The sequence below is a fragment of the Papio anubis genome, chromosome 1, assembly GCF_008728515.1.
Source record: "Papio anubis isolate 15944 chromosome 1, Panubis1.0, whole genome shotgun sequence".
Classification (NCBI taxonomy): Eukaryota; Metazoa; Chordata; class Mammalia; order Primates; family Cercopithecidae; genus Papio; species Papio anubis.
The window spans coordinates 69,306,764-69,325,702 of record NC_044976.1 but is presented as its reverse complement, the minus strand read 5'-3'; the positions used below and the strand labels follow the sequence as shown (position 1 = coordinate 69,325,702).

At 37.3% G+C, this 18,939-nt stretch overlaps 1 protein-coding gene across 2 annotated transcripts in view; it reads left to right on the top strand.

The window, feature by feature from the left end:
- Window positions 1–18,939, top strand: part of PTGER3 (prostaglandin E receptor 3) — a 201,457-nt gene that overhangs the window by 66,859 nt on the left and 115,659 nt on the right. The window contains exons 3-4 of one of the 2 annotated variants that reach the window (XM_009210887.4): window positions 10,526–10,617; window positions 13,137–14,085. The exons of the other annotated variant lie outside the window; for it this stretch is intronic. Coding sequence (XP_009209151.2) covers window positions 10,526–10,617; window positions 13,137–13,143 — 99 coding nt within the window. The 3' untranslated portion in view covers window positions 13,144–14,085. Of the gene's footprint in view, window positions 1–10,525; window positions 10,618–13,136; window positions 14,086–18,939 lie in introns of those variants that run through there. 2 annotated transcript variants of the gene reach the window in all.

Below are 18,939 nucleotides of genomic sequence, written 5' to 3'. Positions count from 1 at the left end.
TCCTTGTCTTTGAAAAATATGTATTTTTCTTGTTTTTTTTTTTCTTTAAATTATTAACTAAGTTAAAGGGCTTTCCTTATTGACTTAAATTTTTTTAAATTTTATTTCTAGAGACAGGGTCTCACTGTGTTGCCCAGGCTGGAGTGCAGTGGTACAATCATAGTTCACTGCATCTTCTAACTCCTGGGCACAAGGGATTCTCTCATCCTCCCACCTCAGCCTCCTGAGTAGCTGGGACTATAGGCTCACACAGCACACCTGACTAATTTAAAACTTTTTTTTGGTAGAGACAGATCTTGCTGTGTTGCCCGGGCTGGTCTCAAATTCCTGGCCTCAAGTGATCCTCCCACCTCGGTCTTGCAGAGTTACCCTTACTGTTTTATTAGTAGAGCAACTTTGAATAGTTAGAATAATTTTGTTAATTTAATGAATTTTTTTTTTTTTTTTTTTTTTTTTTTTTTTTTTTTTTTTGGAGACAGAGTCTCACTCTATTGCCCAGGCTGGAGTGCAGAGGTGTGATCTTGGCTCACTGCAACCTCCATCTCCCTGGTTCAAGTGATTCTTGTGCTTCAGCCTCCCAAGTAGCTGGGATTACAGGTGTGTGCCACCACACTTGGGTAATTTTTGTATTTTTAATAGAGACTGGGTTTCACCACATTGGTCAGGCTGGTCTCAAACCCCTGACCTCAGGTAATCCACACCCATTGGCCTCCCAAAGTGCCAGGATTACAGGCATGAGCCACCGCACCCAGCCTTGATGAACTTTAATAATGTTACTATTTATATCAATTAGCAACATAGCAGATACTCACAACAGCTAAACCATACAGAACTGTTTATCTAGTAACAACAATTTCTGTACTCAACCCAATGGTTATGTGTACAATTCGTCCTCCGGGCAGTTCAGGCTTTCCATGGCAATAAATCCCTGGGGACTAGGACCTTTTAGGAGGCAGCCTCTTGTTAAAGTCTGCTTCCAGGGATATGGCTGTTTCCTCATGGTTCTGAGAACCAAGAGGTTCTATTTGTGGAACAAACCAACCAAATTCAGTGAATCAGAAAGTGACAAAGATAGTTCAGGGAAGGATTAGTCTCTAGACTACTGTATTTTTGATACCAATAATTGTTCTTCCTTTTGCTTGTTTTACCTTTACAGAGCTGGGAGCACATAAAAGATAAGGCAGGATGTGAATTTGACCAGGTGTTCATGTTTATCACCAGGCTGAAAGAAAAAAATTCTCCCTTTGGCACATAAAGAGCCTTCTAAATCAGACAGCAAATCATAACTAGTGTCACTCTGTGTCAGGCATTGTGCTGCGTTCTTTAGAGGTACAGAATACTTACGACACAGTCTCTGGTTTCAAAAAGCTTGAGTCTTGTTGAAAAGATTATCCATTCATTCACTAAATATTTAACGAGTTCATACTATGGGATAGGCACTGTGATATGTGAGCATAGAGCAGAAACGAGGTAGATTTGAACCCCGCCTCAATGGAACTGATAATCAAGTGGTACTGATAGTCAATGACTGACTCTGGATGTTTCCAAATATCCCCAGTTCTAGCCATAGAAAGTTCCTTTTTTTTTTTTTTTTTTTAAATTAATTAAAAGAACGCAAGCACATCCTGGGTGACTTCATGAAATGCAGTCCCTCTCAAGCACTCTGATGGTTCCGGGGAGTGATTAGGCTCTGGCCGTCACTGACAGGCCTCCCTCTGGGCTGTGCTCTTGCATTTCCACAGGTCCCTTCAGGCTCTCTCTGATCTGTTTCTCTAGGTGGCTCTCCTCTCTCTACTGTGCTTCTAGTCAGTCTGGGAAGCCTCCTTTTTTCATTCTTCAAAGCTTCACCCTCATACAGCTCCTTATTCACTTACTTGTGTAGCTTCTTTTTAGAAATTTGTGATTTATTTTATTTTTAATTGACAAATAGTCACTGTATATGTTCTGTATTTATAGGGTATGATGTGATGTGTTGATATATGTTTATACTGTTCAGTGATTAAGCCAATTAACAAATCTATCATCTCTTTATTAGTCTTTACTGAGACCTTCAACCGAGCCAAGGGTGAAGGGGGTAGGAGGAAGTGAAAAAACAGTGGAATTTAAAAGCAGAGATAACTATTCCTAATGGTTATTGACTGCTCCCTTTCATAGATGTCCACAAATGGACAGTACATTTTTTAGCTCTGCTAATATGGAGTGGGAGAGAGAGAGGAATGATGGTGGAGAGGTGGACAGGACACTTGTGGCCCGTGAAGTAGATGTTCATCTTTATTTCAAGGACAATAGAAAAAAAAGCAGCAATTTTACAAAGCATATATGTTGGGATGTCTGTGTATGTCTGTGTGTAATGAGCAGATTCTCTTTAGAAACAGTTGTGTGGAGAATGGCTTAGCTACCAATATTAGGTGGCATATGCTAGATGCTGGATGAGCAGGAGTAGTGTCATATACTGATCAATGTTTTCCCTCCCAAATCTGACAGTAGGTCTGTCAGACATCAGGAATTTCTTCCCAACAGCCCGGGGGGGTGGTGGAATACTGCAGTCCAATCACAAATGATATTCCCAAAGTGGGAGGCAGCAAGTGTAAGACTGAGCTTATTTATGTAGCAGGTCTGTGTGATTACACACACTATTGTAAAATATACCTGGTAGAATAATTTCATGGAGAAAACATCCCTCTTGACCTGGTATCAGAAGTAGATGTACAGGGAAGTGAATGAAGCTGAAGTTTCAAAATCTCTCACTTGCACAGGCCTTTTCCTAGGGACCTAGTTTTATATTCATTTTATTAAAGAAAGTTTTATACTCTTCAGATGCCACAAAACCTGGATCCACCTCTGTCCAGTATAGTCTCCATGTATTCATGGAGAAAGTGGAATTTGAACTTGCCCTTCAAAGAAAATTAGCCTGTGCATGTCAAAAGGAATGGGAGCCCATTCTGAATGAGAATAACTGTGGGGGCAGTGTGGAGGGTGCACTGCAGGGCCATGAGTCAATTAATTGATGGGTACCAGGGATCACTAAAGCAAGTGTCGGATACCCAAACCCATCACCTAAGGTGTTTGTGTTCGTTGGTTATTTATGTTCTTTGGGCCATAGGAAATAGATCACCACTTACATTAACTTAGGCAAGAGGAGGTTTATTGTAATAGAAACAGCATTATGAGCCATGCACAGTGGCTCATGCCTATAATCCCAACACTTTGGGAGGTTGAGGCAGGAGGATCACTTGAGCTCAGGAGTTAGAGATCAGCCTAAGCAACATAGTGAGACCCTATCTCTACAAAAAATAAAAACATTAGCAGGGTGTGGTGATGCATGCCTATAGTCCCAGCGACTTGGAAGCCTGAGATGGGAGGCTTGAGCCCAGGATGTCAGGTTATAATGAGCTGTGATTGTGCCACTGCACTCCAGCCTAGGTGACCAAGACAGAGTCTGTCTTGAAAGAAAGAAAGAGAGAGAGAAAGAGAGAGAGGGAGAGAGAGAGAGAAAGAAAGAAAGAAAGAAAGAAAGAAAGAAAGAAAGAAAGAAAGAGAAAGAAAGAAAGAAAAGAAAGAGAAAGAAAGGAAGGAAGGAAGGAAGGAAAGAAAAGAAAGGAAAGGAAGGAAAGGAAGAAAAGAAAGAAAAGAAAGAGGAGGGGAGGGGAGAGGAGGAGAGGAAAAGAAAAGAAAAGAAAAGAAAAATGAAACAACATTATGGCTTGGAGTGTGTAGGCTGGAGTTGGAGAGTAGATTAAGATCCCAAAAATCAACAACTGGAGGAAATGGAATCCCTTGCCTATTGTCCACCATTATTGGACCCAGCTATTTTCTGCTTGTCATAATTGTGTTTCTATTAACAGTTGTCTATTTTTTTCTCTGTATTGTCAATATAATTTCTTAGCTTAATCATCTTCTTCCTCATGGCTCTGTTCCTGATACTAATCTTCCTTATTTTCTTAAGATTCTCAAGAAAGGAAGTCTCTTCCTTATAAGGTCACTTTTCCTTGACTGGCAAAGTCATAGATCAGTGGCTAACCTGTGGCTTGAGCTTGCACATCTTGTCCAATCAAGTATGCCTAAAATGTACAGAATCTTTGCACAAAATAGGTGACCTGTAGTTGCCCCTTCAGCAGAAGTTGTGGGACAGGGAATTTTCCTTACAAGAACCTGTAGGTGAGGCTAGCATAATAAATGGCCTGTCCGTTATGGCCGAAATAGGAATAGCTAATATTTTCTGAGTGCTTACTTTGTGTCATTGTGTCAGATTCTGTTCTAAGTGCTTAATATACATTAACCCCTTTTTTAAAAATTTAAGAGTCAGGGTCTTGATCTGTCACCCAGGCTGGAGTGCATTGGTGCAATCATGGCTCAAATTCCTGGGCTCCAGGAATCCTCCTGCCTAGGTCTCCCAAAGCACTGGGATTACAGACATAATGGGTGGTCTGCATTAACCCTTTAATCCCACCAACAATCTTATAGGGGTAGGTACAACCTTTATTCCCATTCCACCAAGAAGGAAACTGAGGCCCAGCAAGTTGCAGTAACTTACCCAAGGTCACGCAGCTAATAAGTGGTGGAACCAGGATTCCAGCTGGGCAGTATGTTCTAGAGTTTACCCTTCTTCCTGCCTAGGGTTTTTGGCTATCAATCTCCCCAAACTATGTCAAAGTTCCCACTTATTTGAAAGTGGTAACAGTTCTATTTCTCCAATTGCAATCCAGCTCTATCCAATCTTAGTCCAAAAGTGAAACATCCACAATAACCAGCTGTATTTGCTCGCTGCCTTCCACTCTTGCTCATTCAGTCCTGTCTTTGTTCAAGCCGTTCCCCACCCCCTTCCAGTTCTTTTCATGCTCTGCACCTCCTTATGAAACCTTAACTCCCCTCAGTTACTTTTATATTTCCCCTTTCTCTGAATCCTTAAGGCTTCTACAGTCTGTACTATTGTGAGGAGACCAGTATAACTGCATTTAAGGTCTATTATCTTTAGAATATATTTTGATGTTTTAGAAAGAGAAAAACACAGAACCCCCTTAAAAGATGAAGATTCAGAAAGCAGTGCTAGAAGTTACAAAGCCTAGTAACTGTACAATCTCTTTGGATAGTGAGGCTGTAAAAACTCCAAAAGATGAAGTTAAATTGAGGAGACGGTTGTAAGGCATTAGAGGCTTTAATACAGTTTGAGTTGCTCAGAGTCTCATGAAGGGGTGTGAGAATGTTCATTGGAAGGAGAGTCCCTGGCCTACCCACTTTGTTTCCCCAGGCAGTTTGAATCCTGAGAGGAAAGATAAGAAAGGAAGGAAACTTTGGAAAGTAAGAAGGGGAAACAGTTTATTTTTGTTGTTAGTGTGATAGAGCAGGCCCCGGACTAGAAATGATGGCTCACACCCAAAAGACCAGCAAGTAAATAAGGACAGTAGATAACGTGCCAGCTATACCCATTTCCTCAGAATTCTGCTGAAGTGACAAGTCTATCTGTATTCCCTGTACAGAATAACTAATAAATTTTTTATGAAAGCTATCTTTTTACAACTAAATCATGTATTAGGCACCAAAAGCCTGGTTTCTAGTTCTGGTTCTAGGTCTAGATTTGAGCAAGTCAACTTCACTCAGCTTAAATTTTTTTTTTCACCTATAAAATAGAAATAATATCTACTCACTTATAGACATTGTATGTAAAAACATGTAGAAGAAATCGTTCATTCAAACATCACATAGGAATTAAACCACGTTGTGGCTGACTCTGGTTTAGTCACAGGTTCCATCAACAAACAGAAACACGAAAATCTCTGCTCTTGTGGGGCTCACTGAGTGGTATAATTGGCCCAGCTCACATGTTTTAGTTTCTTAACCCTGCTCAGTTATCCACACTTTTATTTTTTTAAAGAAACAAGCATTTGCTCAATAAGGTATGTCCTAGGGTATTTATGCGGGGATTAAATCTACAAATCTATTACTGGGCCTAGTGATAGAGCAGAAAGAGGAAGCTAGATTCCAGATAGGACTTTGCTGCAAGCTCACTTTTTGACTGTAAAAAAAGTGGCTTCGTATCCTCATCTGTAAATAAGAGAGTTGGATTACATCATCTCCAAGGCTCCTCTTAGCTTTAAAAAGTGCAGTTTCGTTTACGCCCACAGGGATCACTACTCTCTTGGTGGCTTGGTGCCTAAGAAGAACTTGCCAATGCTCAGAATATAGGCTGCAAATTCTAACAAAGTAGATGATGGTGAACATCACCATCTTATGCTCTGGACTGTGACTATGTGCCATTTTCTATTATTTCTTGTTATTTCAATTGCTTCCCAACTAGGGTACACACTCCTGCAAGGCAGGAATCAAGAAGTGCATTATACATATTATTATCTGGATCAGGAAAGACTCCCTTGATATCAGAAGCCTGGATTTGTATTTCTAAAATTATCTGTATTTTCCCCCTTGAGTAGGTCAAATGCTGCTCCTACTACCTTATATGTTTTGCTTATTAATTTGACCGATTAACTCTATTTTATGTCATGAACAATATAAAATTTAGTTCTACTCTTATCAGAATAATGTGTTCATTCCAGCTTAATGAAGTTTCACTATACTTGCATAAAAAGCAGGGGGAGGTTTGTCAATTCTAGAACTTAATATGCAGTACAGGTATGTCTAGCCTGAGTACTACAATACCAGATGAGAGCATATACCAAAAGTTTCTAAGAGACTAGTTTTATTAGCACAGGAATGAAAAACAATTACAGAATTTGGAGGGAGTGAGGCAGTAGAGTGTGGTTAGGACCCGTGTTCTGGAACTAGACTCCTGGCATTTGAATTCAAACTCTACCACTCACCTGGAGGTGACCCTAGGCGAGTTACTTTACCTATCTATGCCTCCGTTTCTGCATATCTCAAGTGAAGATGATAAGAGTACCAATTACAAATAATTAAATGAATTATTATTTGTAAAGTGTTTGAACAGTGTCTGACAAAGGGAGAGGACCTTCTAATTCTGGTCAGTTGTTTAGGAGGGAGTTAAAAGGAGAGGAATTAGGAGCATCTGACACTGTATGTCACTTTAAAAAGCTGGTGGTAAAGGAAGGCAAAACATTGGACTGCGCTTGTAGGAAGGAGTAGAGACAAACAGTCAAGCACAGGTGTTTGTGTGTATTGGTTTCCCAAGACAAGGGAAGCCTCCACATATCTGAAAGTGGATGGAAAGGAGCCAGTGGTCAGGAAGTTGGAAGAGGGAGGGGATAGCTATGGGAGCGGGATGACCTGTAACAAGGACTCAGTTAATCAGAGGTGAAGAGAGGGAATTCTAGGATAGTTTTCTCTTTGTTCCTTCAAAATCTAGCTAGCTTTATGCCATGTTACAAATCTGGCCTTGAAATTCTGAAGGTGACAGCATAGACCATCATAGTCCTCAGTTATTCAGGATCAAGCAGTGTGGATGGGGATAAATTAGTGAGCTGGTGTGGGTGAGCAGAGATAACTATTAACGACATGATGGAAAGTAGCTATAACCCTGTGGTACAGCTGGGTCATTCTGGAAGGAATGATGCAGACAAACTGGCATAGTGTTCAGCCCACAGAGGCAACATGGCTCTGTGAATACAGGCATCAGGCATCCTCAGCTAAACCATAAACAGCCACAGGGTCTACAAATGAGCCATAGCAGAAGGCCAAACAAATGAGCTATGCTTGTGTAGTCTCCATTTGGTGTCTGTGGCATCTGCATTCACACATCAATCATCTTTCAGAATTGCCATAGGAAAACAATTTAGCCCAAGAGTTAAATTCAAATTGGAAGATCAACACCGACCCTTCCCCCAAGTACACTGATAAATAGTCTGCACCGCCTTAACTGAATTATTTAAAAATATCCTGTAACACAGTTTAGTAAGTAAAGCTGTCTAAATTGAAATCTTTGGGCTCTCACATCCAGAGGGAGGATAAACTTTGCTGGCAGACTGGATATCTTATATACTGGGAAATTTGGGAAGAACGCAACAGAGCTGTAAGTTTAGTTGGAACAAGAACAAGATTTATTTCAGGCAGGAAGATCCTAGGCAGCATGAAGGAAAATCTTTATGGCTGCAAGAGCTGATATGTCTAAGAGAGGCTCATTAGTACCTGTTCATTCTTATACTTTCAGGACAGGCCATATTTGGTGTGAACGAAGATCAGGGTACTAAAGGGTTTAAGCATGAAACGAAATTAAAGGCAAAGGGGTTTGGCATCACCTGACATATGGTAGTCTTTATCTTTTAGAAATGGGAAACTTTCAAAGATATTTATGATTTGCCAAGATTTGCCTTGGAAACAATATGAAGGACATGTTAAGGAGAAGGAAAACTTGGGTCAGAAACAGTAGTAACAAGGCTATTAGTAGATCAAATCATATATAATCTCCAATACACAACAATTTTTAAAAATGGAATTGATTTTTTGGAGCAGTCCATCGCAGAATTGAGAATTACAGAGATTTTTCACAGACCCCCTGTCCCCACATATGCATAGCTTCCTCCATTATCAATGTCCCCTACCAGAGTGGTATATTTATTGCAGTTGATGAATCTACAGTGACAGCATTATTACCCAAAGTCCATAGTTTCCGTTAGGGTTCACTGGGTTTGGAAAAATGTATAATGACATGTCCACTATTATGGAATTGTAGATTAGTTTCAGAGCCCTAAAAATCCTCTGTGCTCCACAGACAATGCCTCTAGGGAAACATATGCTTCAGAACTCTTGGCTCTTGACAAATTACCTTGCAGTGCTTCTTCTTTTAGGTTTTTTTTTTTTTTTTTTTTTAATGTAATCTCCTGCTATTTGCATTGTACAGGTATGTGATATCGAAATTCCTACAGCTGTAGTCTGCTTCTAAAATTTAGCCAACAAATAATGCAAGCCCAAGGGCATTTCCTTAGTTAAAGCAGGGCTCTAAATAAGAACCAAGCAGCATAAAAGCAGGAAGAGGAACCTAGTGGTCAGCTAAGGTGAGAACTTATCCTAACCAGATCATTCCTTAGCAGATGGAGAATCTTCTCACATAGGAGTACAACGGGGGCTTTGAAAGTCTTGCAGAAAAAAAAATGTTAAAAAACCCAAAAACTTGTTTTCCTTTCTCTTCAAAGTCTGACCAGTCTTCCAGAACCATAAAATCTCTGTGCGAATTGCCACTAAACATTTTCTGTTTGCTGTGGAATAGGTATTGGTCAAAGTGTAACTTCTGCTGCAAAGAAGACACGGCATTTTATGATTCTTCACACAGCACTGCCTGCCTAAAACAGAAATCATCCATTAGCTTAACGCAGTTAAGAATTGGAAAACTATATGTCTGTCTGGACAGCTTGTATAAGGCCATGCCACTTAAGATGGCCATGTTGCTTAAGATAATCTTAATTAATTTTTTGAGAGATAAAATAAAACCTTAGGAAGCCAATTTTAAAAGACTGAAGAAACATTGGATTTTATTTTTTTCTCCTTTCTCTTGTAACACATTTTTATGAGGAATTCATTTTATTCTGTCTTTTTCTTAAAGACAATTACTGAGAAATTTATTTAAAAAAAAAAAAAAGGAATCCTTTTTTGGCTGTAACATCCAATGAATTTAGGAGATGTGTAACATGGAGAATGCTGTTGAGGGATGGGCCTCGGGACTGGCTGTGCAGCATTGTCCGTTCAGGCCACAAATGCCTATCCACCATGATTTCTGTGCCAGGCACTGTGGTAGCTGCTGGAGACTCAGTGGTAAGCAAAACCAGGCATGGTTCTTGCTCTCATGAAGCTTATAGCTTAGGTACAATGACACATATTCAATAAATAATCACACACATAACTATACGTTTCATACAACACCAGTTCCTGAAAGAAAAATAATAGTAGATGTCGTATAGTGGGGGACCAGTCCTAGTCAACAGGATGTTCTCCAAGGAAGTGATTCTCCAAGTTGAGATCTATCAGATGAGTAGAAGTTAGCCAGGTGATGAAGAAATGGAAGCATACTCCAGGCAGAAGAAAGTGCAAGTACAAAGGCCCTGAGGTATAAAGGAGGATGACACTGTTCTTAATGTTTGAAGATGGCTGGTATAGGCTGAGCACAGAAGACCAAAAAGGCAAAAAGTTTGAAAAGAGGCTGAAGTTGTGTCCCGAGGCCAGATAAAACAGCCTTTGATGTCATGTTAAGAATTCTAGTCTTTATCCCAGAGCAATGGGAAATCACGAAAAATAATCAGCTGGAGGGTAGTTGAATTAGATTTCTCTTCACCAGTCACTTGAGGTCAGTGAGTTCTTATTCAGTGTTTAACAAGTGCTGCGATAACTTCCCCAGTCATATCAGACATGGTCTCGGCTCGCAAGTGGTATTTGATGTCTAAGTGTCAGAGGAAATAAGTGTGAGTCAAAGCTTGGAAGTAGAAATGAGATGGTCCTAGGAAGGTAATATCTAAAATATTCTTATTCATCATAGCCAAAGTGACTTTGATATGCACCTTTTGGTTTTGCTTTTCTTTCAAAATACTCAAAGAAGTGTGCTGTGAAATCCTCTGTCTGTTCACAGATCAGGTACCACACAAACAACTATGCATCCAGCTCCACCTCCTTACCCTGCCAGTGTTCCTCAACCTTGATGTGGAGTGACCATTTGGAAAGGTGAGATTTAGAAACTGCTGGGATTTACAGCATAGCCTCCTCCCATCTCTCTGTTCTAATCTGAGTTCATGCTACAAAGGCAGACTATCTCTGAGAATTAAAATGCACATTAAACGTATACGTCTGATTAAGAGTACTAGATTCCCTTAGAGGAATTGTTGTTTTTAAAACTCTACTTAAGTTTCCTCCAACCAAGAGGTTTTTGAAACTGACTCGAGTCTGATCTTGTGACTGATCAAGTCTCTTGCCATGAAAGAATCTGCAAGTCACTGATTTTTTCATAGTAAGGACAGTTTCCAGGAGTATGTTAAGGCTAAGCTACTCCTATTTTAATTAGGTATCAGAATCCAGCGTGTTCGCCATATGGCTCATATGGCTAGCACACTCTTAGTTGAACTTTTGATTAGATCTATTTTGAATAAAACATGTACTTCAATGAATGAATACTCTAAAAGGCAGAAGAACTTAATCCCAAATGTCACGTATCAAATTTCGAGCTTTAGCTTCCTCCCTCAAGCACCTCTTTTTAATATTTCTATTAGTGGCTAATTGAGTGGAAAGTCTGCTGGGTATTATAGCATTGTGTGATTTTTTTTTTTTTCTTTTTAAGAAAGACTGTGGAAAGGTTTATTTTTGCAGAGATAGCACACTTGACTTATCGATAAAATGGGTTGAACTCTTCATTTTAGTGAAAAAGCGTGCTCATTTTATTTTATTCTCTGGGTAATGTCAGGTACAGTAACTCCTTTGGTCAGTACAAGTTGTTATAATGGATATGAACATTCAAGCAGCTCAGTTTCTTTAGACATTTATCCTCCCATGGTTGAGGGAACTGAGAGAGAATCTCCTGTTTTTCAGGGGAAGAGATGAATGTGTTTTTTCAATAGAGATATATAGTGTGCCACTTAGAAGATAAGAACAAGCTGGTTGATTCTAGAAAATAGCTTTAAAAGCAGGAGTCCAATACAATTTTTACTCAACTCACATTTATAATCCTATATCCTTCCCCACATCTATCTATCTATCATCTATCTATCTATCTATCTATCTATCTATCTATCTATCTATCTATCATCTATCTATCTATATGTATATAACACACACACACACACACACACACACATATGTGCACACTGGGTGCTGTTTTGCTATTAATACAGATTCCCCTAGAAAACAAATGAAGGGAAATTAAGAGAGACACCTTGTTTCCATCTCTTTTTTGGTAGGTTCACTCTAATTCCATTTTTAATTTTTTAAAGTAAATCTTATTAAACTTTTGCTCAGTTATAAAAATAAGCCCTGTTCTCTATGGAAACTTTGGAAAATGATGAAAATTAGAAAGAAAAGCAGCTTACTAAACTTTAGTCTCACTAGTCAGTAAAAATTAAGTATTATGTTAGTGTATGTTTTTCTATACTTTTTTTCCTACAGTTCTTACATTTTGTTTTACACATTTATGTTAATATTATGATATACATTTTTTAACCTTGTTCTCATTTTGTTTAGCATAAAATAAGCATTTCTCAGACTATTTGCAAATTATTTGTGAAGCCATTTTAATATTTATATAATAGCCTATCTAAATAATACACTATAGTTTACTTAACCATATGGTCAATTTTGTGGTCAAATTTGCCACACTGATGAAAATATTACTCTATCATTACCCAAGTACTGAAAGGTAAAGGTTTTAAAAAACTGTTTATGTATATGTATTTTACCATAAGGAGACTTTATGGAATAATCAATATGTAATATTTAATATTCTTTAAAGATACATGTAATCAGACTGTTTGCTAAAATAATTAGAGAGATTTAAAATTTCATCGACTATGTGTGATAAAATTTGCTTTACTCTAATTGGCACTGTGTAGTATCTTAAAAAAAATGAACAGAATACTTTAATTTTTTTTTTTTTTTTTTTTTTTTTGAGACAGAGTCTCTCTCTGTCACCAGGCTGGAGTGCAGTGGCATGATCTTGGCTCACTGCAACCTCCGCCTCCCAGATTCAAGCAAATCTCCTGCCTCAGCCTCCCAAGTAGCTAGGACTACAGGCACACGCCACTACGCCAAGCTAATTTTTTTATTAGTAGAGATGGGGTTTCACCATGTTGACCAGGATGGTCTTGGTCTCTTGACCTCATGATCCACTCACCTCAGCCTCCCAAACTGCTGGGATTACAGGCATGAGCCACTGCGTCTGGCCTACTTTGATGTTTTGATAGGAAAATATTCTATTTCCTGGCTCTTTCAGCGTGTATTCTTCTTTATTTCTTTTTAGACTAGAGTTATATACTAATTGAAACTTATTTTTACAACAAAATTATTTGACCACTTATTGTGCCTACAATTGCTTTTTAAAAAATAAAACACATGTAATTACTTCAAATGAGAATGTTTTAAATGTTAAAGCAAACAAATTTATTACTTATATTTTACTCCTCACACCATACACAAAGTTATAAAAAAAAAAAATCCCCATCCGTGCTTATTGCATCTTTCTCTCTCTATTCTAACAGACAATGAAAGAACGGAGTCGGACATTTTATTGCAATTCCTGCTTCCCTGAATTTGCGTATTTCTTCCCACCTGACAAGGAGAATTATATTTTGATTTGGATTATTTCTTCATTTTTATCTGTTTATTTTAATGATTGTTTTGTTGGTAATATCCATGGAGATCAACTTTATTATTATTATCCATGCCTCCGAATATTAGATTGGTTTCTTGAATGGCATTTTGAATATACATTTAAGAAGTTGGGAAGAATTTCACAGATGATGATTGGAGGAAAAGTGATGAAAAGAAAGACCTGTGTTCCACGAATTTTCTCCAGCTTCAAACCTTTAATGAGTCTTAACTGAAGTGGACATCTTTACATTTCATGACAGCTTGATTTTACAATATGAGTTTGAAAAATCAGTATAAGTTTACGATGGTGAAAAGTCAACATATTGAGAGCAATAATTCAATTAATAGAATATGAACTTAATGAGATATAAAAGAAAATGAGGGCAGGAGGGAATAGTGACAAAAATATTTGTGCCCAATTATGATTAATGTTTTAGAGATGTTGTGTCCTTGTGGGCTTAGCATGGAACTAAAAGTTTCTGAGTTTCAATTCTGGTTGTGTGTCATTTAGTAACTCAGGAATCTGCTTAATTGTTATTTCTAAGCTTTTGACGACAAAGGAGTGATGCAGCTAAGGGCATCCTTGAAGTGTCATAAAAAACAAATTTGAGATTGGATGATTAGCTGCACAGTTAGAGTGATAAAAAATCCAGGCATGCCTTCTGATTCACCATGATCAAGTCAGGATTTCTTAGTATTTCTTTGCTGGCAGCATATACGAAGGCAAAATTAATAAATAACATAGTTGTTGAATAACAAATTTTGTAACATTTTTATAAAACAAAAGAATCTATTTTGTCTGTATTAAAATAAAAAACTTTGTGGACTTTTAAAAGATACACTTGAGTCATCTAATAGTTTTCAAATGATATGCTTACCTGCTTTTAAATTCAAGCAGCCTTTCTTCTTCTTGTCCTTTTTTTTCTCTTCCTCCCTTTCTTCTGTCCCCTCGTTTACTTAATTCACCACATATTTACTGAGTGTCTCCTCTGTAGGTACCATGCTAAGGGCCATACTTCACCTATACGACATCTTGGGAAGTGATGAAAATATGGTCTCAGAAGTTTTGCCATAGGATCATATGCTGTGACTACATATCATTTCTGCCAACTATAATGACTCAATTGTAGAGTCCTTCTTAAACAGCAGAACCAGTTGTGAATTAGCTATAAAAACCATAACTACTTTCTTCCAAATCTATACTTAAAATCGTCTTAACTAGCGTAAAGCTGATGCTCTACACAATCCCTTTACTTAAGTTTAAATTCAGTGAATTTTACTGAGTATATAGTATTTGCCAACATCGGAAGAATGTCCATTCTTCTGTTACCTCTGTCTGTTCCTCATTCATCTGTGTGACTAGCTGTCATCTATTCACTGTTTTATTTTTACAAAAGATGGTACAGTTTATAGAGGGCTTCACCAATTTTTCATAACTAATATAAGAATTCAAATTCAGGTTCAAGTTTTTAAAATTCCAGGTGTACTGTTCCTTCTTACAGCACAATGGAATGAAAGATTTGCTGCAATTATATTCTGTTTACGAGACAAAGTGATGTGGTAACAGAAATATGAGTTTTGGAATCAAACTTGGATTTAAATCTGGCTGTGCCACTCACAAGCTCTGTGACTCTGAGAAAGTTAATTAGTTTCATTGCATCTCAGTAAATTAATCTATAAATTGAAGATAATAGTACTTACCTGTAGGGTAATTGTAATAAAGTGCATAAAATGAGTATTGCACGATAGATCCTCAGAAAGTATTTACTATGATTGATTCTTTACTCAGACTTATTTCTACCTATTTAATATGAATCTCAGTTTCAACTACAAACTGGCTTCCTGACTGTGTGGGTTTAAATGTCATGAACGGAATCAACTCCAACCATCCTTTGGATGCTATTCTTGTTTATAAGACGTCATGATAATTTTTGTCCATGCAAAACCTACCCACCTCCCACATGTTCAGATCTCACCTTATCCTTAGGCCTTGAATACTTTAAGTATTTTTGTTTTTTCCTTACCTCTGTCTGCAACTTTGAAGCTACGTAGTACCCATTTTGACTATTGTATTGTACTATTCCTTAAATATTTCCGTTGTGTATGTCTCTTTCCATGTGACAAAACTGTAATTCATGGTGGACAGGACTCATTTCTTAATTTTTTCCATAGGTCTCTTGGCACTAGTGTAGTGTTTGACCCTAGAAAGATGTTACTAATTAAGTAAATTGTCAGCAAAGGTAACATGTACAAGATTAACATAAGTGAACATGATAGCTTTTTGTTTTTATGTTATTGTTCATGTTATTGGTTGTTGTCATTTCACGTTATACTTTCCTGGTTTAAAAATGTCTACATCCAGGGAGAATAATCACAAGAAGTGTTTTTTGTTTGTCTGTTTAAGACAGAGTCTTACTCTGTAGCCCAGGCTGGAGTGCAATGGCGTGATCTCGGGTCACTGCAACCTTGGTCTCCCTAGTTCAAGCAATTCTCCTGCCTCAGCCTCCTGAGTAGCTGGGATTGCAGGCACCCACCACCACTCCCAGCTAATTTTTGTATTTTTAGTAGAGATGGGGTTTCACCATGTTGGCCAGGCTGGTCTCAAACCCCTAACCTTAAGTGATCCACTCACCTCAACCCCCCAAAGTGCTGGGATTACAGGTGTGAGCCACCATACCCAGCCCACATGAAGTTTTATATAACATGTTTATTAAAGGTTTTTTTGGTTCAAGTAATAAGTAATAAAATAATTAGAAAAGTTAGAAAAATAATGACTATTTGGCAAAAATATTTCTCATACAATGAGAAATTATCTTTGTCCAATTAGTTTAAAATCTAATGTAGAGAAACTATATATCTATATATACATATCAGTATATATATGTATATATGAGATACTTTAAAAAATAGACTTTAATTTTTAGAGTAGTTTTAGTTTCACAGCAAAACTGAGCAGGTACAGAGAACATTTTTGTTTACAATCTGCACAAATGTATCCATTGTGTACTAAATTCATTGAAAATAATGTCATGCTACATGTGTACTCAAATACTCTGGGTTGTAATTCAGCAACCCAGACTTGGTTTTTAACACCAACTTGGTTTTTAACAAGTACTGTCATCTTCATTTTCCATAAACACAAATTCTCATCATTATGTAACAAGGTTATAATGAAGATAGAACTAACCCTCAAAATAAAGTAAGATCCTTAAGAACTTTGCCCCCAAAAAAAGTTACTTGTGAAGAACTGATGCTTGATCTACAGTTTTATTGTAATTGTAGTAACTACTGTAAAGCTCTGTGGGATACATACGTGAAACAAACATACAACATTAATATGCTTTAAGTGAGCTATGTAGACCTGAGTCCTGACTATACATATAATATATTCCATGTACTTTAAAACTTACAGCTTTTGCATTGGAAGAAATGAACTGCTGCCTACTCCAGCCCCCATCGTATTGCAGCATTAGTGCTTTCATTCAGCATCAGTGCAACCCAGTGTAAAAGAAAACAAACAAATTAAAAAAAAACTCAGCTGTGCTGTTCCCAAGAGAGGTTGGACCAGGGTAATGTAAAGAGGCGTGCCAAGCCATGCCAAGATCTATTAGCCAGGAATAGGTAAGAGAACAGAGAATATTGTGTTTAGAAGGGCTTTGGCTTCCGTCAGAAGGTATATTTATCTAAGTTCTCCCAAAGAGGGAAGAGAAAAGTAGAGTCATTATCTTTTACATAATAAAATATATCCACAGAATATATGAAAATTCAGGCAGTGTTAGCTTGGGTCTGTGTTTTTAGTATCTATAAGAATAATTTTCAAAAATTAAACAAATAATAAAATAAAAGTTATAAGGAAATTAGATGAACTAAGAGAAAAAGCTTTTCAACATCCTTAGTAATTGGAAGCACATTTCAAATAAATCTGTTCTTAAGATAATTGTCACTATGCAGGTATCTTAAGGATCTGTATAAAATATATACTTCTCATTATATTTTTAGTTATGACTACAGAAGTGTTTAACTGTCATCTTAAAAATATATGTCCTCATATTTTTTATTAACACAGGCTTTTATGATCTTATTAATTCAAAATATTTCTAGGCTCATCCTAGATTTTCTACAGCTTTATTTTCATTATCTGAATTTTTTTTACTTTAAAAGAGTGTGTACAATAAATATTTTTAAAAACTTCTGTATTTTTATTTAAATACTCAAACACATTGTAAGCTATTGTGGCCAGGACTTAAAACACCTACAGAGAACCTATAGAGTCTAGCACAGTCAGTACTAAGCACATAGAAATTGCTCAATAAAAATGTGATGAATAGTCTCAGTGGACCAGGCTGTAATGTAAATGAATGATGTCTAAGACAAGTAGGTGATATTACACTGTGAGTAATGGTGGCATTTAGTTGGCAGCTGATTCTCTATTTACATTTCTTTTTTGATATTATGCCATTTTGGTCAGTCTTTAAATTTAAGTAGTACAAGGAAGTCTTTTTTTAGACTTCTTGAAGAAAACAGCTGTATTTTTTTTAACATGGCATGACTGCTGTTAAGAAAAACTGTAAATTAGTTCAATCATTGTGGAAGACAGTATAGAGATTCCTCAAGGATCTAGAACCAGAAATACCACTTGTCCCAGTAATCCTATGACTGGGTATATACCCCCCAAAATAGAAATCATTCTACTATAAAGACACATGAACATGTATGATTATTGCAGCACTATTTCAAATAGCAAAGACATGGAACCAACACAAATGCCCATCAGTGATAGACTGGATAAAGAAAATGTGGTACATATACACCACGGAATACTATGCAGTCATAAAAGGGAATGAGATCATGTGCTTTGCAGGGACATGAATGAAGCTGGAAGCTATCATCCTCAGCAAACTAACACAGGAACAGAAAACCAAACACCACATGTTTTCACTCATAGGAACAGAAAACCAAACACCACATGTTCTCACTCGTAAGTGGGAGCTGAACATTGAGAACACATGGACACAGAGAGGGGAACAACATACACCAGGGACTGTTGGGGAGTCGGCGGTGAGGGGAGGGAACTCAGAGGACAGGTCAATAGGTGCAGCAAATCACCATGGCACATGTACACCTATGTAACAAACCTGCACGTTCTGTGCATGTATTCTGTTTTTTTTTTTTTTAAGAAGAAATAAAGAGCAAAATGTAAACAATGGAAAAAATAGATAAATACAAGTCTGCATATTGAATAACTTCTTTCTTTATATTCATTTTTTAGAATTTTTCATTTCTATAGGTTTTGGGGGATCAAGTGTTATTCGTGAGATTTTGGTGCACCCATCACCTGAGCAGTATACACTGAAATAACTTATTTTAGCCAGCTATCTAATTTCTTACCTTGTTAGAGGAGCTGAATTTTAACTTTATACCTACAGGCAGATGAAGGTATTGCAGAAGATATATAGCCTGTACAATAAAATAAACATAATTTGCACACATGAGAACAGGAGAAAATATTTTATTACTTCTTTGAGCAAAGTATAGTTTTCTCTTTACAGAAGTAAGTACACTAGGGCCTTAGTAAATGAATAACAGTTTTCAGTTTATTTCCAGGTAAAAGTTGGTGATTGCTAATTATGGCTTTAATCAGTTTGTTGATTTAACCTAAAACTCAAATGCTAAATCTCTTTGGATGCATTG